Source organism: Vulpes lagopus, chromosome 13 (genome assembly GCF_018345385.1).
Source record: "Vulpes lagopus strain Blue_001 chromosome 13, ASM1834538v1, whole genome shotgun sequence".
Taxonomy (NCBI): Eukaryota; Metazoa; Chordata; class Mammalia; order Carnivora; family Canidae; genus Vulpes; species Vulpes lagopus.
The window spans coordinates 27176405-27195567 of NC_054836.1; the positions used below are offsets into that span (position 1 = coordinate 27176405).

The 19163-nt window shown below is 37.3% G+C and overlaps 1 protein-coding gene across 1 annotated transcript in view; it reads left to right on the top strand.

Moving 5' to 3' along the window:
• SCIN (scinderin) overlaps positions 1-8921 on the top strand; it is a 73629-nt gene extending 64708 nt beyond the window's left edge. The window contains exons 12-16 of the mRNA XM_041728089.1: positions 305-482; positions 1173-1294; positions 4790-4867; positions 6779-6839; positions 8062-8921. Of these exons, the coding sequence (XP_041584023.1) occupies positions 305-482; positions 1173-1294; positions 4790-4867; positions 6779-6839; positions 8062-8189 (567 nt within the window). The 3' untranslated portion in view covers positions 8190-8921. The remainder of the gene's footprint in view (positions 1-304; positions 483-1172; positions 1295-4789; positions 4868-6778; positions 6840-8061) is intronic.
• The last annotated feature ends 10242 nt before the right edge of the window (positions 8922-19163 follow it).

Below are 19163 nucleotides of genomic sequence, written 5' to 3' on the forward strand. Positions count from 1 at the left end.
ACATCAATCATAGCCCATACTTGTTCTTATGGTTTCTTTGAATATTATCTTTGTTACTTGTTACTTAAGTTTGGCTACTTTTATTCTTAGAGCCCTGTGCTGCTCTCTGCAGGCAGCTGAGCATTAAAGTGATACAGAGCAAGGTGCTACTGGTATTTCTAAGGCCATAGTGGTGTCCCAGTGCCACCCTGGGATCAGGACAGAAGGTGATGGATGGTTTGTCCCTGTCACAGTTTCTCAGACATGTTTATTGAGGGAGTCACAATGAATTTGAATCACTGTGTCATTTTTCTTTATATTCTAGGTAGATGTTGATGCACAGTCTTTGAATTCCAATGATGTTTTTGTCTTGAAACTGAGACAAAACAATGGCTATATCTGGATAGGAAAAGGCGCTAGCCAGGAGGAGGAGAAAGGAGCTGAGTATGTGGCAAGTGTCCTCAAATGCAAAACCACAAGGATTCAGGAAGGCAAGGAACCAGGTGTGTACTGCAGTGTCAAGGACACTAGCCAGGACTTCTGTTTGGTACAATTGCTTATCATATAATTCATTATTTTCATAAATAAGACCTTCAAAGCAGTTATAGGGCATTACAAATCCTTCCATTAGTTGCAAAAGTGGGTGAAGATACCTGCTATATTTAAGTAGTTTCTTGACATTAAGGTCAAGGTGAAATAATATCATTTGTTAATATAAGGCAAGACCAATTATGTATACAATGGAATATTACTCAGCTATTAGAAATGACAAATACCCACCATTTGCTTCAACGTGGATGGAACTGGAGGGTATTATGCTGAGTGAAATAAGTCAATCGGAGAAGGACAAACATTATATGGCCTCATTCATTTGGGGAATATAAATAATAGTGAAAGGGAATAGAAGGGAAGGGAAAAGAAATGGGTAGGAAATATCAGAAAGGGAGAGATAACATGAAGACTCCTAACTCTGGGAAATGAACTAGGGGTGGTGGAAGGGGAGGAGGGCGGGGGTGGGGGTGAATGGGTGACAGACACTGAAGGGGGTACTTGATGGGATGAGCACTGGGTGTTATTCTGTATGTTGGCAAATTGAACACCAAAAAAAATAAATTTATTATTAAAAAAAAATAAGGCAAGACCAACTCTCTGCTCCTGGAAATGCAATGGATAACTCATTGTGTTTTTCACAGAGGAATTTTGGAATTCCCTTGGAGGGAAAAAAGACTACCAGACCTCTCCACTGCTAGAAACACAGGCTGAAGACCACCCGCCTCGGCTTTATGGCTGCTCTAATAAAACTGGAAGATTTGTTGTGAGTGTCTTGCGAAATACTGGGGTAGAACCAAACAACATTGGGAGAGGCATTCTGGTGTGGCTCTAACACTTTTCAGCCATGTCATTGCTGTGATTCTCAGTTTTAGCCCTCTTATCTGCAAACGGCAGTTGATAATCTTAGCTCTACAGACGGTGGTTTTAAGAGTCAATGACGTCTGAGTAGTATTCCATCGTATACGTATAGGACTACTACTCAGCCATCAAAAAAATGAAATCTTACCATTTGCAATGACATGGATGGAACTAGAGGATATTAGGCTAAGTGAAATAAGTCAATCAGAGAAAGACGATTATCATATGATCTTAATCCTATTGAAATTTAAGAAACAAAGCAGAGGAGCTTAGGGGAAGAGAGGAAAAAATAAAACAAGATGAAATTAGAGAGACAAACCGTAAGAGACTCTTAATCATAGGAAACAAACTGAGGGTTGCTTGAGGGGAGTGGGGGGGGGGTAACTGGGTGATGGGCATTAAGGAGGACATGTGATGTAATGAGCACTGGGTATATATAAGACTGATGAATCATCTCTGCCTCTGAAACCAACAATACATTAGATGTTAATTAATTGAATTTAAATAGAATTGAAACAAAATAAAATAAAAATGTATGAGATACCTAAACAAAATAGGAAAACAGGTAAGCAATAAAGCAAAACTGTGGAAAGAACTGAAACAGGTCTATCTTACATGTAATTCTGAAATTAGATAAATGCCTGTTTTTAAAAAAAGAAGAAAGAAGTGAGGGGAAGTAAGTATGGGGAGTTAATGTTTAGTAGGTGTGGAAATCAGTTTGGGAAGATGAAAATGTCTGGAGGTGGATGCTATAGAATATGTGAATATATACATACACACTTGAAAATGATTAAAATTATAATTTTTATGTTATATGTATTTAACTACAATAAAAAAGAGTGAGGAACACACATACACAGGAAAGGAGTCAATGGTGTAATGGATGTCAAAACGTAGGAATACTGTAAAGTACTATATAAATAAAGCTGCTTTTAAAAATAGCAGCTACTTTGCACCTGTGTCAGCATGAGGTTGTTGCTGTATGAATATGCATGTGGTTGGATTTACTGATTTAATAATTTGACACTTTCTGTGGGAAACCATGGTAGTTTCTGATCAAACTGTGTCAGTTTTACACTTCAGTTTCCCAGGGAATAAAAAGTTTCACCACGTTGACTGCCTAGAAATATTATGAAAATATTATGATCATTGGGCAGAATCATTGAAAGCTACATACACACCTGCAAATATACTGAAATCAGCAAGAATATTCTATTTTATAGTCATTCACACACAGGCTTTGAATTCCAGGCATTTTGAAGTATCTGGTGTACAGGACTGATTTTATACTGGGCTCCAAGATATCCTGGAGTACAGCTCTCTCATCTCACTTTAACCATAAAAATTCTGTTTTCTGTTTGACATGCTAGATTTTTTGAGGAAGAAACTGCTCATGTTTAAACCACATTTGAAGATTATAAGTGATTTGACCTAAAAATTAAGATTCAAATTAAAGATTTGAATTGTGATAAATATTTGGTTGCTGGGCACCACAATTGCTCACTACTTCCTAGGAAATCCCTGAATTTTAGAAACTTGTTACAAATAATGTTATTTTACTCTTTTAACTGTTAATTTGATATGGCATCCAAACGACTTCTTTTTCAACTAATCATTCTGTAATTTCTTATTAGTATTATATACTAATATTGCTGTAAATGACATGCTTGTTTCCAATGAAGATAGGTTTTACAAAAATAATACCTAGGCTTTGTTCTCAGTCAGGTTCAAAAAAATCTATTAGTCTTTGTTTTTTAATATATTTAAGGGAAATATACTTTCCCCTACACCTATTCATTTTCTTGTTTGATATTTGTAACTCTGACCATTCCCTTCACAATTTAAGGAAAAATGTCATTAACAAGTATTTGATCTGGCTATCATAATCAGAAAGTAGACTTTAGACATATTGATTCACATAAGACAGCAGAGCCTATGGGTTAAAAGCACAGGTTTTAGATCCCACCTGCCTGTGCAGTATCACTTACTTGGTGATACTACTTACTGGCTATGTGACCTTTGGCTGGTTACTTACCCTCTTCTGTGCTGTAGTATTCTCATCTATAAAGTGGGGAAAATCCTAGTACCCACTTCATTCGGTTGTGTGAATATGAAATTAGTTGTTCATATAAAAGATTTTAGAATAATGCTTTATATGGAGTAAGTGATATTTAAAGCTTTTGCTTTTTTAAATCACTCTGTGATTGGTAAATATTCCATAAAAAAGACAATACAAACTAAGTTTTTGCCTTCTGTAAGTAGTTTTTGTTTGTTTTCTGTATAACAGTCTCAAAGCTTTATCAGATTACAACAAATATGAAGCTGCAGGTTGCCTGGGACCAAATTTACCTGGGCCAGGCCCAGCTGGGAGGTTCTCCTTTGGGCTACAGGTTGGATTCATGCCTGTTTTTCCAGTGACTGAGCCCAGGAGTGCAAGAGGGCCTCTGATGAGTCACATTTGCTAATATGACATGGCCAAGGCTGAGGGCACCTCCACTTATTCAACTATACTACAGAGTCACACAGCAGAGGGAAGGAGAAAAGAATTAAGAACTGTAATCTGATCTGCTACATTTTCCTAAAAATCAGGGGGTTCATTATCCAGAATCCTTTAAAAATTTTGGACTTCAAATAAATATCTGCCACTGGTAGTGGGTGCATTAAACTAACCCTTCCCAGTAACCTTTAATGTCAACTACAGAGAACACAATTTAACCATTTAAAATAATTATAATAAAGCTTTGCATATGGAATATTATATCATCTTGGCAAAAATTGTTGGTTTAGAAAATGACCAGACCTATTGATCTTATTAAAATATTCTTGACCAGGCTCCTGGGTGGCTTAGTTGGTTAAGCAACTGACTCTTGATTTGGGCTCAGGTCATGATCTCAGGGCCCTGGGATGAAGCCCCAAGTAGGGCTCTGTGCTCGGTGGGGAGTCTGAGGCTTCACCCTTTCCCTCTGCTCCTCCCCCTGCTTGTGGTCTCTCTCTCTTAAATAAATGAATAAACCTTTAAAAAATAATGATAATAACCTTGACCTACAAAATAAAAGACAAATTTAATACTTAGAGCATAAACTTCAGTGTCTTTAGGGACTAGAAAGACAATGGAAATCTGTGAAGCAGCTTGTCACAAATGTGCGATAGCCTACCTAAGGCATTCTGGTGCAGTGTTTATATGAAGCACTGTGCTTCCCAGATAAGATTCCATCAGTTTGTGATTCATGAGAAAGCAGATAAACAATTATCTAAACCTTTATTATCCAAAAAGAACCCAAAAAATGACTATCAGGCTTTATTTTTGTGGTGCTCCAAAAAATACAGTGTGTTCATAACCTGTGTATTAGAAAAGTTACTGCTTCACTGTTTGATCATAAAACTTTTTCATACATTTCAGATTGAAGAGGTTCCAGGAGAGTTCACCCAGGATGATTTAGCAGAAGATGATGTCATGTTGCTAGATGCTTGGGAACAGGTAAAACTATATTTGCTGTGCTTATACTTGGGAGCTGACAAAACCAACTTTGAAAAATGACAAGTCTAATAATAAATAGATTTAGGCTGTGTTTTAAAAAGACAACATAGTTTGGCAAAAAAATAAAACTAAAACATATAGCAAATTGATTTCTTAATGTGGAAAAATTCTATGGCTACCATCTGTGGGTGTATAGTTTTAGGTAAAAAACTTCTATTTTTCATTTACTTCTAAAATTCATTCATTCCCAATTTATTCATACATTCATCCATTCATTTAACTAGTAAACGCACTAGTGGGTGCAATGCCATGGGGGTATAGTGCCATGGGGAAGATTGAAAGATTTAGAATTTTTCTTAAAATCTAACAAGAAGTCATCATAGGGGACCTCTGCTCTGGGGAAGAAGCAGATGCAGAATAATTTTGAATCTAAACAGTAAAATATGTCACTGTTGTGTGTATCTTTATTTGGGAGAAAATGAATGGTGATTTGGCATGCTGTACCTGATAGTTGGATTTTTTTGTTGTTGTTTTAGCCTTTGTGTAAGCTGATAATAGTGAAAGGGAAAAGTAAATATATTAGGAACTAAATTGTATAAAACAATTATGAAACCCATATTTGGGGCAGCATGGGTGGCTCAGTGGTTTAGTGCCGCCCTCGGTCCAGGGCATGATCATGGAGATCCGGGATCGAGTCCCACATTGGGCTCCCTGCATGGAGCCTGTTTCTCCCTCTGCCTGGTCTCTGCCTCTCTTTCTCTCTCTGTGTCTCTCATGAACAAATAAATAAAAAATATATATAAAAAAAGAAACCCATATCTGAATTAGGCCTCATCTTAGAGTCAACCCCAGTAATTGTTAATTCTGGGTCTGTTCTTAATTGCTAAAGTCATTTGATCATATTACTCCTTGGCTTCTTGGTCTAGAATCACCATATGTGAATTTGGAATTAGTCATAGATTCTCTCCAGGTGAATGGATCACTTATTTGTAGTTAGGAAATTTAAAATGTCATGTGAATAAAACACCTTTTCTGTATTAAGAATTATAAAATAAGAATAGTATTTCCTTATTCAGGAGAATTTAATTATTTCCGTTTGTAGTCCGTTCTATAGCCATAGGTACTTGAGATGATTTCCTTTACTACATTTCATTTTTTAGATCATATTTTTCATTTTTATGACTGTGCTGTTATGGTTTGTTCTGTGCCCTGCAAGTAAATATTTCAGTGCTTTCAGTATGAATTAGAATACAATCAAAACTAATTGGGTCAAAATTTGTCTGCCAACAAGTTATTTTAAAGTGATTTAAATATAAGGTAATAGAGATATTTCAGTATTGAAGTTCACAACCTACACGTTTGACAAGAAGAATACATACAGAATATGTAATTATATCAGTTAAAAAAAAAAAAACCTCAGTATTTAAATACTAATCATTATAGCACTTACACCAAAGTGTTAGAGGATACAGTTTTAGGTGTATACTACAGGCTTAAGACAGAGGTTTTGCAAGGGAGTCTGAGGTCTCCACAAACAAGCTAAGTGTGGTCCCCCCAAGATAATAATAATATGGGGATCAAGACTGCCTTACAACCCCAAGGGGTGCCTGCAGAAAACAGCCAATATGTTGTTTTGAGAAAGTCGATAAACTAGAAAATACTATATAAACCTGAAATACCAGAATTTGAATTCTGGAGTCACTGGCTGGCTATCAATTTAGAGTGTCTTCTAATAAGTGCAAACATTGGGAGAATGATGGAACTTCTCTGCACCTCCTTCTCCACGAGGATCCCTAACTTCAGGACTTGCTGTGAAGATGAAATAAGCGATGTGTGAAGGCACTTTGCATAGGGCTTGCACCAAGCTGATACTCCCCAAACAGTACATATTATTATTGTTTCATTTTTCAGATTTTTATTTGGGTTGGCAAAGATGCCAATGAAGTCGAGAGAACAGAGTCTCTGAAGTCTGGTAAGCGAGATCCCATGAACAGTGATGACATTTACCCTGAGTCGTTATTACTAAGTTCTTGACTGTTCTTTTCACCACATTCTTCAAAACTACATATTAAAACTGAGAGGAATCTAGTAAGCTTTCACTTTCAGAACTAAAGAGTAATGGATTTTTTTTAACTGAAGCATTTCATAATAAGAATAAGAAAAATGTTACCTAATTTAGAACATGATTAATTAATTCTGAAAACTTTAAATGTAATTAACGGTATTTTATTATAGAAATATAAGACCTCTATCACTATGATAACCCAGATTTTTAAAAATTCTTTTTGAGTAGTACTGTTCTTTTTGGCACAGTTTTTTGTTTTAATTTTTGAAAAGTACAAGAATAATTATGCCATAAGGATAATTCTATAAAGTTTGAAATTTTTTAGGCAATCATTAGACTGTCATGTGCAAGGAGATAAATCAATAAGGAATTGTTCATATGGAACAGTATTTGGCTACTTTGGGGCAATGGAAATTTGATTCATTACTTTTATTGGAATACTTTTCATTCTATAATATTTTAGTTTAATCAAAACTGACTCTACAACCCAGCAATTGCACTACTAGGTATTTATCCAAAGAATACAAACATAGTGATTTGAGGGGGCACATTCACCCCAATGTTTATAGCAGCAATGTCCACAATAGCCAAAGTATGGAAAGAGCCAGATGTCCCTCAACAGATGAATGGATACACACACACACACACACACACACACACACACATATATAGAATGGAGTATTACTTAGCCATCAAAAAGAATGAAATCTTGCCATTTGCAATGATGTGGTTGGAGCTAGAGTGTATTCTGCTAAGTGAAATAAGTCAGAGAAAGACAAATACCATGTGATTTCACTCATGTGGAATTTAAGAAACAAAGCACATGAACATAGGGGAAGGGAAAAAAAATAAAATAAGGAAAACAGAGAGGGAAGCAAACCATACAAGACTCTTAACTCTAGGGAACAAATTGAGGGTTGCTGGAGGGGAGGGGAGTGGGGGATGGGGTAACTGGGTGATGGGCAGTAAGGAGGGCAGTTGATGTAATGTCACTGGGAGTTGTATGCAACTGATGAATCACTACCTTCCACCTCTGAAATTAATAATACAATATATGTTAATTAAATTGAATTTAAATAAATTTAAAAAACAACAACTAGTGATGTGTTTATCTTTCAATTCTTTATAGCCAAAATGTATCTTGAGACCGACCCTTCTGGAAGAGACAAGAGGACGCCAATTGTCATTGTAAAACAGGGCCATGAACCACCCACATTCACAGGCTGGTTCCTAGGCTGGGATTACAGAAAATGGTAAACTGGTTTTTGTAGGAAAACAAAAACAAATATTATGGAGCAACTGTCTCATTGCTGTTTTGAGGGGAAGAAAGGGTTTTTTTTGTTTGCTTGGCTTTAGAAAATTAACCTCAGCCAGCCATATGGCTATTTTTTAATGCCTAGGATTGGTTTGAAATTTTTTTAAAACTAGAATTTTCTTACATTAGTATTTTAAAATAACCTAAATAAATTTTTGTAATGTTTTGTAATATTATGAACCAATATTAGCTCTGCTGGAAACTGATTTATATCTTTTTATATGACCTTTTAAAGGTGAAAAGCTGCATATAATCTAGGGGGAATTTGTCAGAGGATTTTATAATTCAGGAGCCTTTAGCCAAGTTTGTTAATACAGGAGAGAACTAAGCCATAATGCCTCTTGAGGTTATTCACTTTCCTATGTGTTGTGAAGAATTGTGTATTTGCAGTGGGGTTTATGTTAAGAAGGGTTAAAAGTTTGTTGTTCTTTTCCTTCTTCAGCCAATGTGACTCTGATATCATTGACTCCTAAGTGTCATTTCTAAGAGTAACTTTACCATTTTTGCCTTTTTTAAAAGCCTTTGAAATCACAGCTTTTTCATGACAAAATAATTATAGTCTTATCCGGTTGGATATATGTATTTGACAGTACATGTTTAACACCACAAAGGTTATGTACGAAAAAATTCACTAATGCTGTCTTTCATCATTAAAATGCATCTCTTTTTGGAAAGGTTTTTTGTTGTGACATTTTATTTAAATATGACGTGCGAGTTAATGACACAATTAGTTTTAAGTTTAAATACTTTTATGCATAAATAAATACGAATTTAATATTTCTTAATTCATCCTCATTAAGTAGTCAAAATTAAACAACTTTTCCAAGGTTACATAATTATGAAAGATTTTAAATACCAGTGCATATGAAAGTTGGGCCCCATTAAAAGATAAACTGAGGCATATTAAACACCTCAAGAGTTTATTTGAGCAAAAATCAGTTTGGATTGGGCAGAGCTCAGGGAAAGACTTTTATAGAGAAAAAGTAAAGCAAATTAAGGAAATTGTTGATTGGCTGGGCTTAAAGCCCAGTTGGCTATTTGTGCTTGGTTGTCCTCAGGTTTTTATTTTGCAACCTTGGGGCATTTATAGGTTTAGACTTTGGTTTGCTTACATAGGTCTCCAGAGTATTAGAGCCACATCAGTCTCCCGGCCTCCTGTTCAAATAATTTAACAGACCCCAGAAAACAGGAGTCAGGGCAGAAAACTGGAGCTCCAGTAAAGCAGAAACCAACTTTGGCAGGAGGCTAGGAAGTGGCTTGTTGAGGAGCAGGAGCTACATTTCCATGGAAAGGGGATTCGTAGCCAAGGAGCGATCTGAGGAATTCTCATACTCTCTCCGGGGGAAATGAATGGTGTTATGTGTTTCAGACTGGGTCCTGGCATGGAGAAGTGAGCCCAGTATCATTATAGCCAAAAAGTGAATGGTATTGTGGGGACCTGCAGCTTATATGAGTGATGAGGAAGCCCTGAAAAACTGCACTTCCAGGGACTATTCCTTCAGTCAGTAAATATTTTTTTTATAATAGGCATCTACTGGGTCTCGGATCTTTGAATCCAACATGAACGAAATAAACAAAACCCAAACAGTCATGGAGTTTATATTCCAGGGAAGAAGCTAACAAAAACACAGGCACTGAGTGGTACAGTGGTCCCCACTTAACCCTCAGTCTTGCCTTCCATGGTTTCAGTTAACCGTGGTCAGCTGTGGTCTGCTCTGTAGCAGATGATCCTCCCGACTTATACTCAGAGGGTCAATGGGAGCCTAACCCTACGACACAAGGGCTATGACATTTACTTCACTGCATCACGTAGGCATTTTACCATCTCACCTCATCACAGGAGAAAGTACAGTGCAATAAGATATTTTGAGAGAGAGAAAGCCCACATTTACATAAATTTTATTGCAGTATATAGTTATAATTGTTCTAGTTCATTGTTGTTAAACTCTTGTAAGAGCTAATTTATAAATTAAACGTTATCCAGGGCAGCCCAGGTGGCTCAGGGGTTTAGCACCGCCTTCAGCCCAGGGTGCGATCCTGGAGGCCCAGGATCGAGTCCCACGTCAGGCTCCCTGCATGGAACCTGCTTCTCCCTCTGCCTGTGTCTCTGCCTCTCTCTCTCTCTCTCTCTCATGAATAAATAAAATCTTAAAAAAAAAAAGTTATTAAGAGCTATGTATGTATAGGAAAAAATGTATATATAAGGTTCTGTACTAACCTTAGTTTCAAGCATCCACCAGGGATCTCAGAATGTATCCCCCATGGATAATGGGGACTACACTATATTTTAAAATGTATTAGAATGTAAGTTCTATGGAGGAAAGACACATAGGGAAGGAGGACAGGAAAATAATAGGTGAGAGTTAGGTGGAGTGCAATTTGAATAGGGTCGTCACAGAAGGTCTTGTTGGGTAGATGACGTTGAAACGTAGACTTGGGGAAGGAATGGGCCTGTGATCGTGCGAGGCGCAGAGGCGGGAGTGTGCCCGATGGCATCGCTTCATTCTCGCGTGCCTGAATTCTAACGAAGCAGGGAGATTCCTTAGGGTTCTCTCCTATCACCACTGGACTAGAACCAGTTCATCTTAAGCAGAACAGCTGCTTTAAGCCTGAGCTGTGAAAGGATTGCTTTCCTAAACTCCAAACCCAAGTACTCAGAGGCAGGAATGGTGACACCAGAGGAGGCAGCCACTCGTCAGGGTAAGCCCTGTGTGGGGGATGTGTCTACTGGGCAGCAGTGCCCAGCTGGAACCCTGGAGGTGGCCCCAGAAATTACCAGCAACTACAGCTGCTATACCAAGAAGACTTAGAAGCCCTACATTTAGTCAAGTGGAGGGCAGCTGGTGGAGAGATGGGAAAAAGAGGATTTAGAAAAATTACCTGGAAGGAAGCTAGGGAGTTGCTGTTTTTGAGTTTCACACCAATATCTGCTATGGCTTGGAGAAACACCTGCAAATCAGATTAAATCATTATGAGGGGGAGGGAAACCCATCTACTTCCAAAAAGGTGATTGGTGGATTATAAAAGGATCGTTGTTCTATGATATGATAGTCTTAAAATTCAAATTATATGTGAACCTCCATAGAAATTAGTCTTCTAGATTTAAAATGCAGTTTCAGACAGCCTAATTGATGTAAAAGTTTTATAACTTTCTATTTTTCTTGAAGAGAGCTATTGCTTATTAATTTTTAATATGAACCTTAGATTTATTTCTTCTCTTTGATTTTCCTCAAAGACTTTTGGGATGAGAAACCAAAACGAGGAACTCCTGGGTGGCTCAGTGGTTGAGCTTCTGCCTTTGGCTCAGAGCATGATCCTGGGGTCCTGGGATCGAGTCCTGCATCAGGCTCCCCTTAGGGGGCCTCCTCCCTCTGCCTGTGTCTGTGCCTCTCTTTCTCTGCGTCTTTCATGAATAAATAAATAAAATCTTAAAAAAACCTGAAATGAATATAGTTGGTTTTCAGATACTAGTGCTTTTACAGACCCTTCCTTGCTTCAGATAATAGAGCACACTCATTTTTGTATGAAATGTATGGCTAGAAAAGAAAATTTAGTGAATCCAGGAAACCGAAGTGCTAACCAGAAATAAGTATTCTAGTCAGAAGTAGAATTCTCAGGAATTTTTATTTTATTTTATTTATTTGAGAGCATGAGTGGTGAGGGACAGAGGGAGAAGGTGAAGCAGACTCCCCGCTGAGCAGGGAGCCACATATTAGTCTCTGTGGATATCTGTCCCAGGATCCTGAGATCCATGACCAGAGCCGAATGCAGACGCTTAACCGACTGGATCCATGACCTGAGCTGAATGCAAACACTTAACCAACTGAGGCACACAGGCACCCCAATCTCAGGAATTTTAAATAAGAAATCAGATAGTGATATTAACTGAGTAAAAGACCAGGAAACAAGGAATCTATGTAAAGTGAACTATTGTTTTGTCTTACCATTTTTTGTGTTATTTTGCAAGTTTACTAGAGAAGTGGCTTCAAAAATAACTTCTACAATGGACATTATTCAGAAGGATGAAATTCTGGTCAAAATAAAAGAATAATATTCATTATATAACTATATCTATAGATACAGGATACATATGTTGTAGTTCAAAAATGAGTTATCAAAACTCTTGCTGTCTTATTTTTTCTCCACTATGATTTCTTCCCTTTTGGTTTTAAAGACTTACATTAGATATTTTTAATGTATGCTGTGTATTTTACAAATTTTCTAAAATAATTTTCTCTGAAATACCATCCTTATCATACTACCTAAAATATTAATGATGAGCTGCTTTGGTGTTGGGAGAAGAAAAAGAAAAGGTTGGATCAACATTTTAGTATATGTACCTAGATAAAGTTTACATAGTTCAAAAAGTTAAAGTGAAAAGGAAACTATGAAAATAATAGAAGAAAACATAGAATTACATCTGAATAGGGAAATCCATCACTCAATAGCTGGTACAATGAGAAGAAAATCAGTAAGAACCTAGAGGTCTCAAACAATGTTCTCAACCAGCTTAACCTGATTGATAGGTACTGAATACTCCACCAGTAATAGAAATATACATATTTGCTCTTTAAGAGCATTTAAAATAGTCACCAAATACTCTGGGGCATAAAACAAATTTCAACAAGTGTAAAGTATTGAAAAATCATACAATGGTTTCTAACCATAGTGGAGTTAAACTACCTGTGAATGACAGGGAGATATCTGGCTAATCTCCAAATCTTTGGATAAAAGGAGAGATCCCAAGGGAAATGAGAAAATATTTTTATTTCAGTGAAAATTGGAATGCAGCATATCAAAAGCATGGCTAACTCAGTATTTAAAAGAAACTTGAAAACAGTAAATGTTAACAGAATAAATGGAAAGGCCTTAAGTCAATGATGTAAGCTTCAACCTTAAGAAACTGAAGAAAGAGCAAACAGCTCAAAGAGAGATAGAATGATTAGTACAGACTCATCCAGGAAAAGGGAAGAAATATGAATTACTAAAATCAGAAAAAAAGAGGTTCTATTACCATAGAACCTGTAGACACTAAAAAAATAAGAAACATAATTTTATGCTTGTAAATTTAACACTAACAGGCAGATTCCTTGGAAGACAGAGACTAATAATGCTAACTCAATAAGGAGCACCTTATTTTGCCACCCGAGTAGCAAAACATGTGCATACCAAAGAAATTGAATTCATAGTTATATATCCTAGCGAAGTCTAGGCTTAACTGGACTTCACTGGTGACCTCTGTCAAGCATTTAAGAAAGCAACAAAACTAGTTCTATACAGACTCTTCCACATAATAGAAGATGATGATTAAAAAAAAAATGTCCTGACTCATTTATGAAGCCAGTATACCCTGATATCAAAAAGAAGCAGATTATAAGAAAGAAAAACTACATACCAGCCTTTCTCAAGACATAGATTAAAAATATTTTAAAGTATAACAAATCAAATTCAACAGTATGACAAAAGCAAAGGAGTTTATCCATGGAATACATTTTAACATTTATTTTTTTTTTTTTTTTACATTTTAACATTTAAAAAATTTTCAAGAATTCTCCTTATTAAGACTACAAAGGGAAAACCATATGAACATTTGAATTAATGCAGCAAAGCATTTAATAAAATCCAATAACCATTCATAACAAAAACTCTCAGCAAACAAGAAATAGAATGGAAGTTCCTCGATTTTAAAAGGGGTTTTTGCAAAAAAAAAAAAAAAAATGCATCCTATCTGAAAGTGGGAAACAAATGTTTCCCACTCAGATCTGGAGCAAAATACAGTTGTTTGTGCTTATTTTTTCTATTCTATATTTTACTGGAGGTTATAAGCAGCCTAACAAGGCAGGGTTTCTAAACCTTGGCAATATTGGCATTTTGATACCTCTTTGTTTTAAGGGGGGCTGTCCTGTACATTACAGGATGATTAGTATCATCTCTGGCCTCTGCTTACCCAATACCAGTAGCACTCTCCTCTACCCACAGTATACCAATAGGAAATGCTTCCAGACATTTCCAAATGTCCCTGGGGAAACAGAAGCACAACGGCCCCTCCATGGAGAACTACTTCAATAAGATAAGAGAAAGAACTAAAAGACTCAAAGATTGAAAAGGAAGAAATATTCCTTATGAAAGTTATCTGAGTATTAATAGCCTTTAAATGTTCCCAGGTCATCCGTAATTGCAGCAAAGATAGAAACCTAGTCTAACCCTAAATCTCTGCAAATCAAATACAGCTCTCTCCAGCTCCAGAACCCTCTTCATTAAACAGGGAGCATACTTAAATTATTTTCATATGCAGGAATAGTGAAAACTATAATTATTTGTCTTTTAAACATGTATTTGATAACTAGCAAATATCCCTTTGCCTTAAAATTTCTGTCCACGTCCTATTCTAGCCTCAAATCAAATTTGAGGCAGTCAATACTCCATTATAAAAAATCTACACTCCAACAGCTTAAAATTTATTTTCTGTTTATCCTAGAAAACTATTTTTACTTTAAAACAATAAGAATGGAAGTTATCTATTTGTAACTCTTTTCAAATTCGTTAAAACAATGATCTACCACCTGATTAAAACAAAAATTAGGGCATGTTTTAAAACTTCAGAGCTGTGTACATCTAAACAGCACAGTAGAGGGCACTCTTTCTCCACGTTAATAAAGACGGGCTTTACTCATTTGTAAAAAAACACAGAAATACAGTCATATTTACTTCTGTTTTAGATTGAAAGAGAATGGTGCTTCTAGGCAGGTCAAATGTGGCTGTGTTCTCACTCAAAAAATATTTTATACTATCTTCTAAATTTGAGGTTCAACAGAGTGCAATCACATATTGATTTTTATAATATATTTGCTACATGCCAGGCTGTGTGTGTGTGTGTGTGTGTATGTATACCAGGATATATCCTTGAACTGGTGATACAGCACAGGGCAGATAATTAAGGATACCCTGTCCTCAATGGAGCTACACTTTAGTGGGTGGAGACAGAAAAGAAGTAAATAACCAAATATGTATTGTGCTGTACAGCACTAAGTGTTATAAAGAAAATAAAGCCAGAGAGGATAGCATTTGTGGGATGAGGGATTCTATTGTAGATGGAGTGAACAGGAAAGGCCTTTCTAAGACGACATTTGATCAGAGACCTAAGGAAAGTAAGAGAATAAGTCTGTGATGGTTAACTTTGTGACCCAGCCATGAGATGCCCAGATATCTGGTTAAACATTGTTTCTGAGTGTGTCCGTGGAGGTGTTTCTCAAAGGGATTAGCATTCAAACCAGTAGACTGGGTAAAGCAGATGGCCCTTCATCCAATCTGTGGAGGGCCTGAATAGAAAAAAAAAGATGGCAGAAGGTTGAATTGGCTCTCTCTAACTACTTGAGTTGAAATATCAGTTTGCTGCCCTAGGATGATGATTTACAGCATCGGCTCTATTGGTTTTCAGGACTTTGTACTCAGACGGGAATTTATACCACCAGTTTTCCTGGGTCTCCACCTTGTGGACAACATATCAGGGGCCTTCTCAGCTTTCATAATCACTGGAGCAAACTTCTTAAAAATAATTCTCAATTATACACATGCACACATACTTACATCCCTCCTATTGGATTTGTTTCTCTGGAGAATCATAGCTAATGACTAATACCGTGGACATATCTCTGGGCAGATCCAACAGTCTTTCATGCAGAGGGAAAAGAAGCTGCCTGGCTTGTTCAAGGCACTGTAAGGAAGCCCATGTGGCTAAAGAGGGATGGGGAAATGTGGGAGATGAGGCAGAAAGGTAGTAGAAGCACAGATCACATAGAAATTGTGGTATTTTAATTTTCCCTCTGGGTGAGATATGTTGGAGTAACATGATTTGTCTCACATTTAAAGAGGATCGCTTTGGCTGCTGAGTCAAGAAGAGAGTGAGGTTGGTGAGCCTGGAAGGAGAGGCCAGTGAAGAGCCTTTGATTATAATCCAGGCCAGAGCTGATGGGAGTTGGTAAGGAGGGACTGGATTCTGATGTGTTTGGAATATATAGCCGATAAGAAGATAATGGATTTGATAACGGTGTGAGAAAATGAGAGAAAATGATTCTCAGAGGACTTGCCATTTACTGAGCTGAGAAATGCTGTGGGAGGAGAAGCTTGACTGGGAAACAGGAGTTGAACATGTTCCTTTTGAGATGCTTATCCTACTGGGCTGTCAATGTAGTTGTCAGGTAAGCTATTCAAGTTCAATAGAGAATTCATGGCCAGGGACATATATTTGCTGTGAGTCAGTGTATGGATACATTTAAAGATGTGAGAGCAGACATGATGACATGGGGTGTGAGTGTAGATAAAGAAGGCATCTGACAGGATAACCGAGTCCCAGGATATTCCATCATGCAGAAGCCCGAGAGATGGGGAGGAGCAGCAAAGAGGATGAGAAAAAGATCTCAGTGAGGCAAGAAATCCAAGGGTGTCCATGATAAGAATGCTTTGGTGAGGATGTTGGCCTTCTTTAGTCACACAACAGCCCGTGCCTTTCTGATAATATTCCAACAAAATGATCATATATTTGTGAATGTTCTAGTGGATGCTTAAGGGGTATTCGTCATCAAATTGTGTGTTGCGTGCTCTGCGGCAACATGCTCAGGGTCCTGGGGGTAAGGGGATGGGGAAATAAAAGAAAAGCAAAAAAAAAAAAGAAAAGAAAAAGAAAAAAGAAAAGCAAAGAGATGGGGACAGGAGGGACACAGTGGATAATGTCCAAGCAGTGTCAGCTTTATTCAAGGTTCTACAATATTATATAGCATAAGCAAAACAAAGATAAGGAAGTGTCCATTCTTAGCATATTTGTGAATCCCTCCAAGCTTTCCCTTTATCAGCATGCAAGACAGACCCACAGGCACCAGAAGATTTAGGGTCCTGGTCAATAGATAAGCTTGTTGCTCCAGGTGTATATACCTCGAAGGAACATTATATATGGTTAACAGACCAGCAAGGACAGCACAGACCCTTATTTAAGTTTTATGACCAGGCCAGAATAAATTGTATCTATGTGGGCAATCACGTAAAAGCAAGCTCTGAAAACCATTGCTCAAGCCCTTTCTCAAGCGTCAACCAACTATTTACCCTTTAGGCTCCCGAGCCTTTTGAGTGAATGAGGGACGCAAGTCCGGACCTGGTTTGGTTTAGTTACTCCAGCTAGTCTGTGGCCGCCCACAATTGTGCACTACCTGAAGCAGTGACTTTCAACTAGAGCTAATTTTGCTCTCCAGCGGACACTTGTCAATGTCTGGTGACATTTTTGGCTGTCACAGCGAGGGAACATCAAGTGCTACTCGCATCTAGTGGTTGGAACCCAGGGATGCCACCACACATCCTAAAGCACAGGAGAGCCCCTCACAACAAAGGATTATTTAGTCCAACCTGTCAACGTTGCCAAGGCCAAGAATCCCAAACCTAGAAGAGCTACATTTCAAAGTGGAAAAAAAGTAGTGTGTTACTACAGAGAAACTTAAGGAAGTCAGCTAAAATGAGATATTGCCACATGACAAGATAGCTGCATTCTTTTTTAACATGATGTTTCATCATAAAGGACAAATAAGACCTTCAGATAATTAACTAAATTTGCCATATTCTTATCATCATGACGTAGAGACCTTGTACCTAAGACTTCATTATTTAGCAGATACTAAAATATATGGATACAAGTACATGTGTATATAATTTTTTTAAAAATTTTGAACACTAAAAATTTGATATTCTATATTTAAAATTGATGTTGCTGAATCATGGTACATTCATTTCCTATTGCTTCTGTTACAAATTATCCTGAATTTCATGGCTTAAAACAACACAAATATATTGTCTTCCAGCTCTGGAGCTCAGAATTACAAAATGGATCATCAGTGTTGTGATCCTTCTGGAGGCTCTGGGGGAAGAATCCCTCTCCTTGCCTCTTCCAGCCCCTATTGGCCTCCTGCATTCCTTGGCCCATGGCCACTTCTGCCATCTTTAAAGCTGACAGTGTAGCATTTTCAAAAAAAACCTTTCTCTCTCTCTCCCTTCCTGACCTCTGCTATGTGACCATTAGTAGCATCCCATTCTCTGACTGACTTTCCTATTTCCACTCCTTCTTACAGTTATAAGGATCTTTCTAATTACATTGGGTTCTCCTGGATAGTCTCTCCATCTCAAGACCCTTAATTTAATCACATCTACAGTCCTTTTGCCATGTAAGGTAATATATCCACAGGTTCCAGACAGATGTGGTCATCTTGGAGGGTTTATTATTCCACCTACTACACTGGGTAGAAAGGTATAAAATGAAATCAGTATTCCAGTCACTTGGCATATTGGGTGAAAACTGAGGAACTGATAGATTTTCTGACTCCCTTCCATCTGTTCCACCTTCAACCTAGACCCTCACCTCCTAAATAGAAAATAAATATAATTGTAGCTGGAGGGAAATCTAGTCAGCATTTCATCTCTTTCCTAATTCTTGCAAAGTTGCTGTTCTTTCTCCAACAGTAACTTTGTAAATGGAGAAATCTTATAAATGGAGGCAGAAAGAAATCCCTCATCCTGGGGACTGTCCGTACAATTATAGTAACAGTACTTGAAAGACAAAAGTAAATATGGGACAATTATGGAGACAAGGGAGTAGGTACAGTATATCATTGAGGTTTAGCCACAAACAAAATATTTAAACAACTAAGGATCTAATTTCATAAGAGATTTTTGAGCTTTGGTTTTTGAGAATGGTATTTTCTATTCTCAGGCACAGGATATCAGTGAATTTCCTGTATTTGAAGATACAGTAGAGACACTGCTAGAATGATAATAGTCTCAGCAGGTCATCAGCAAGGTTAGCCAACAGACTTCTAATGGTGCATAATATTCAACCCAGGTTCGAACGAGAAGAATCATTATTTGAAATTTTGACTTCT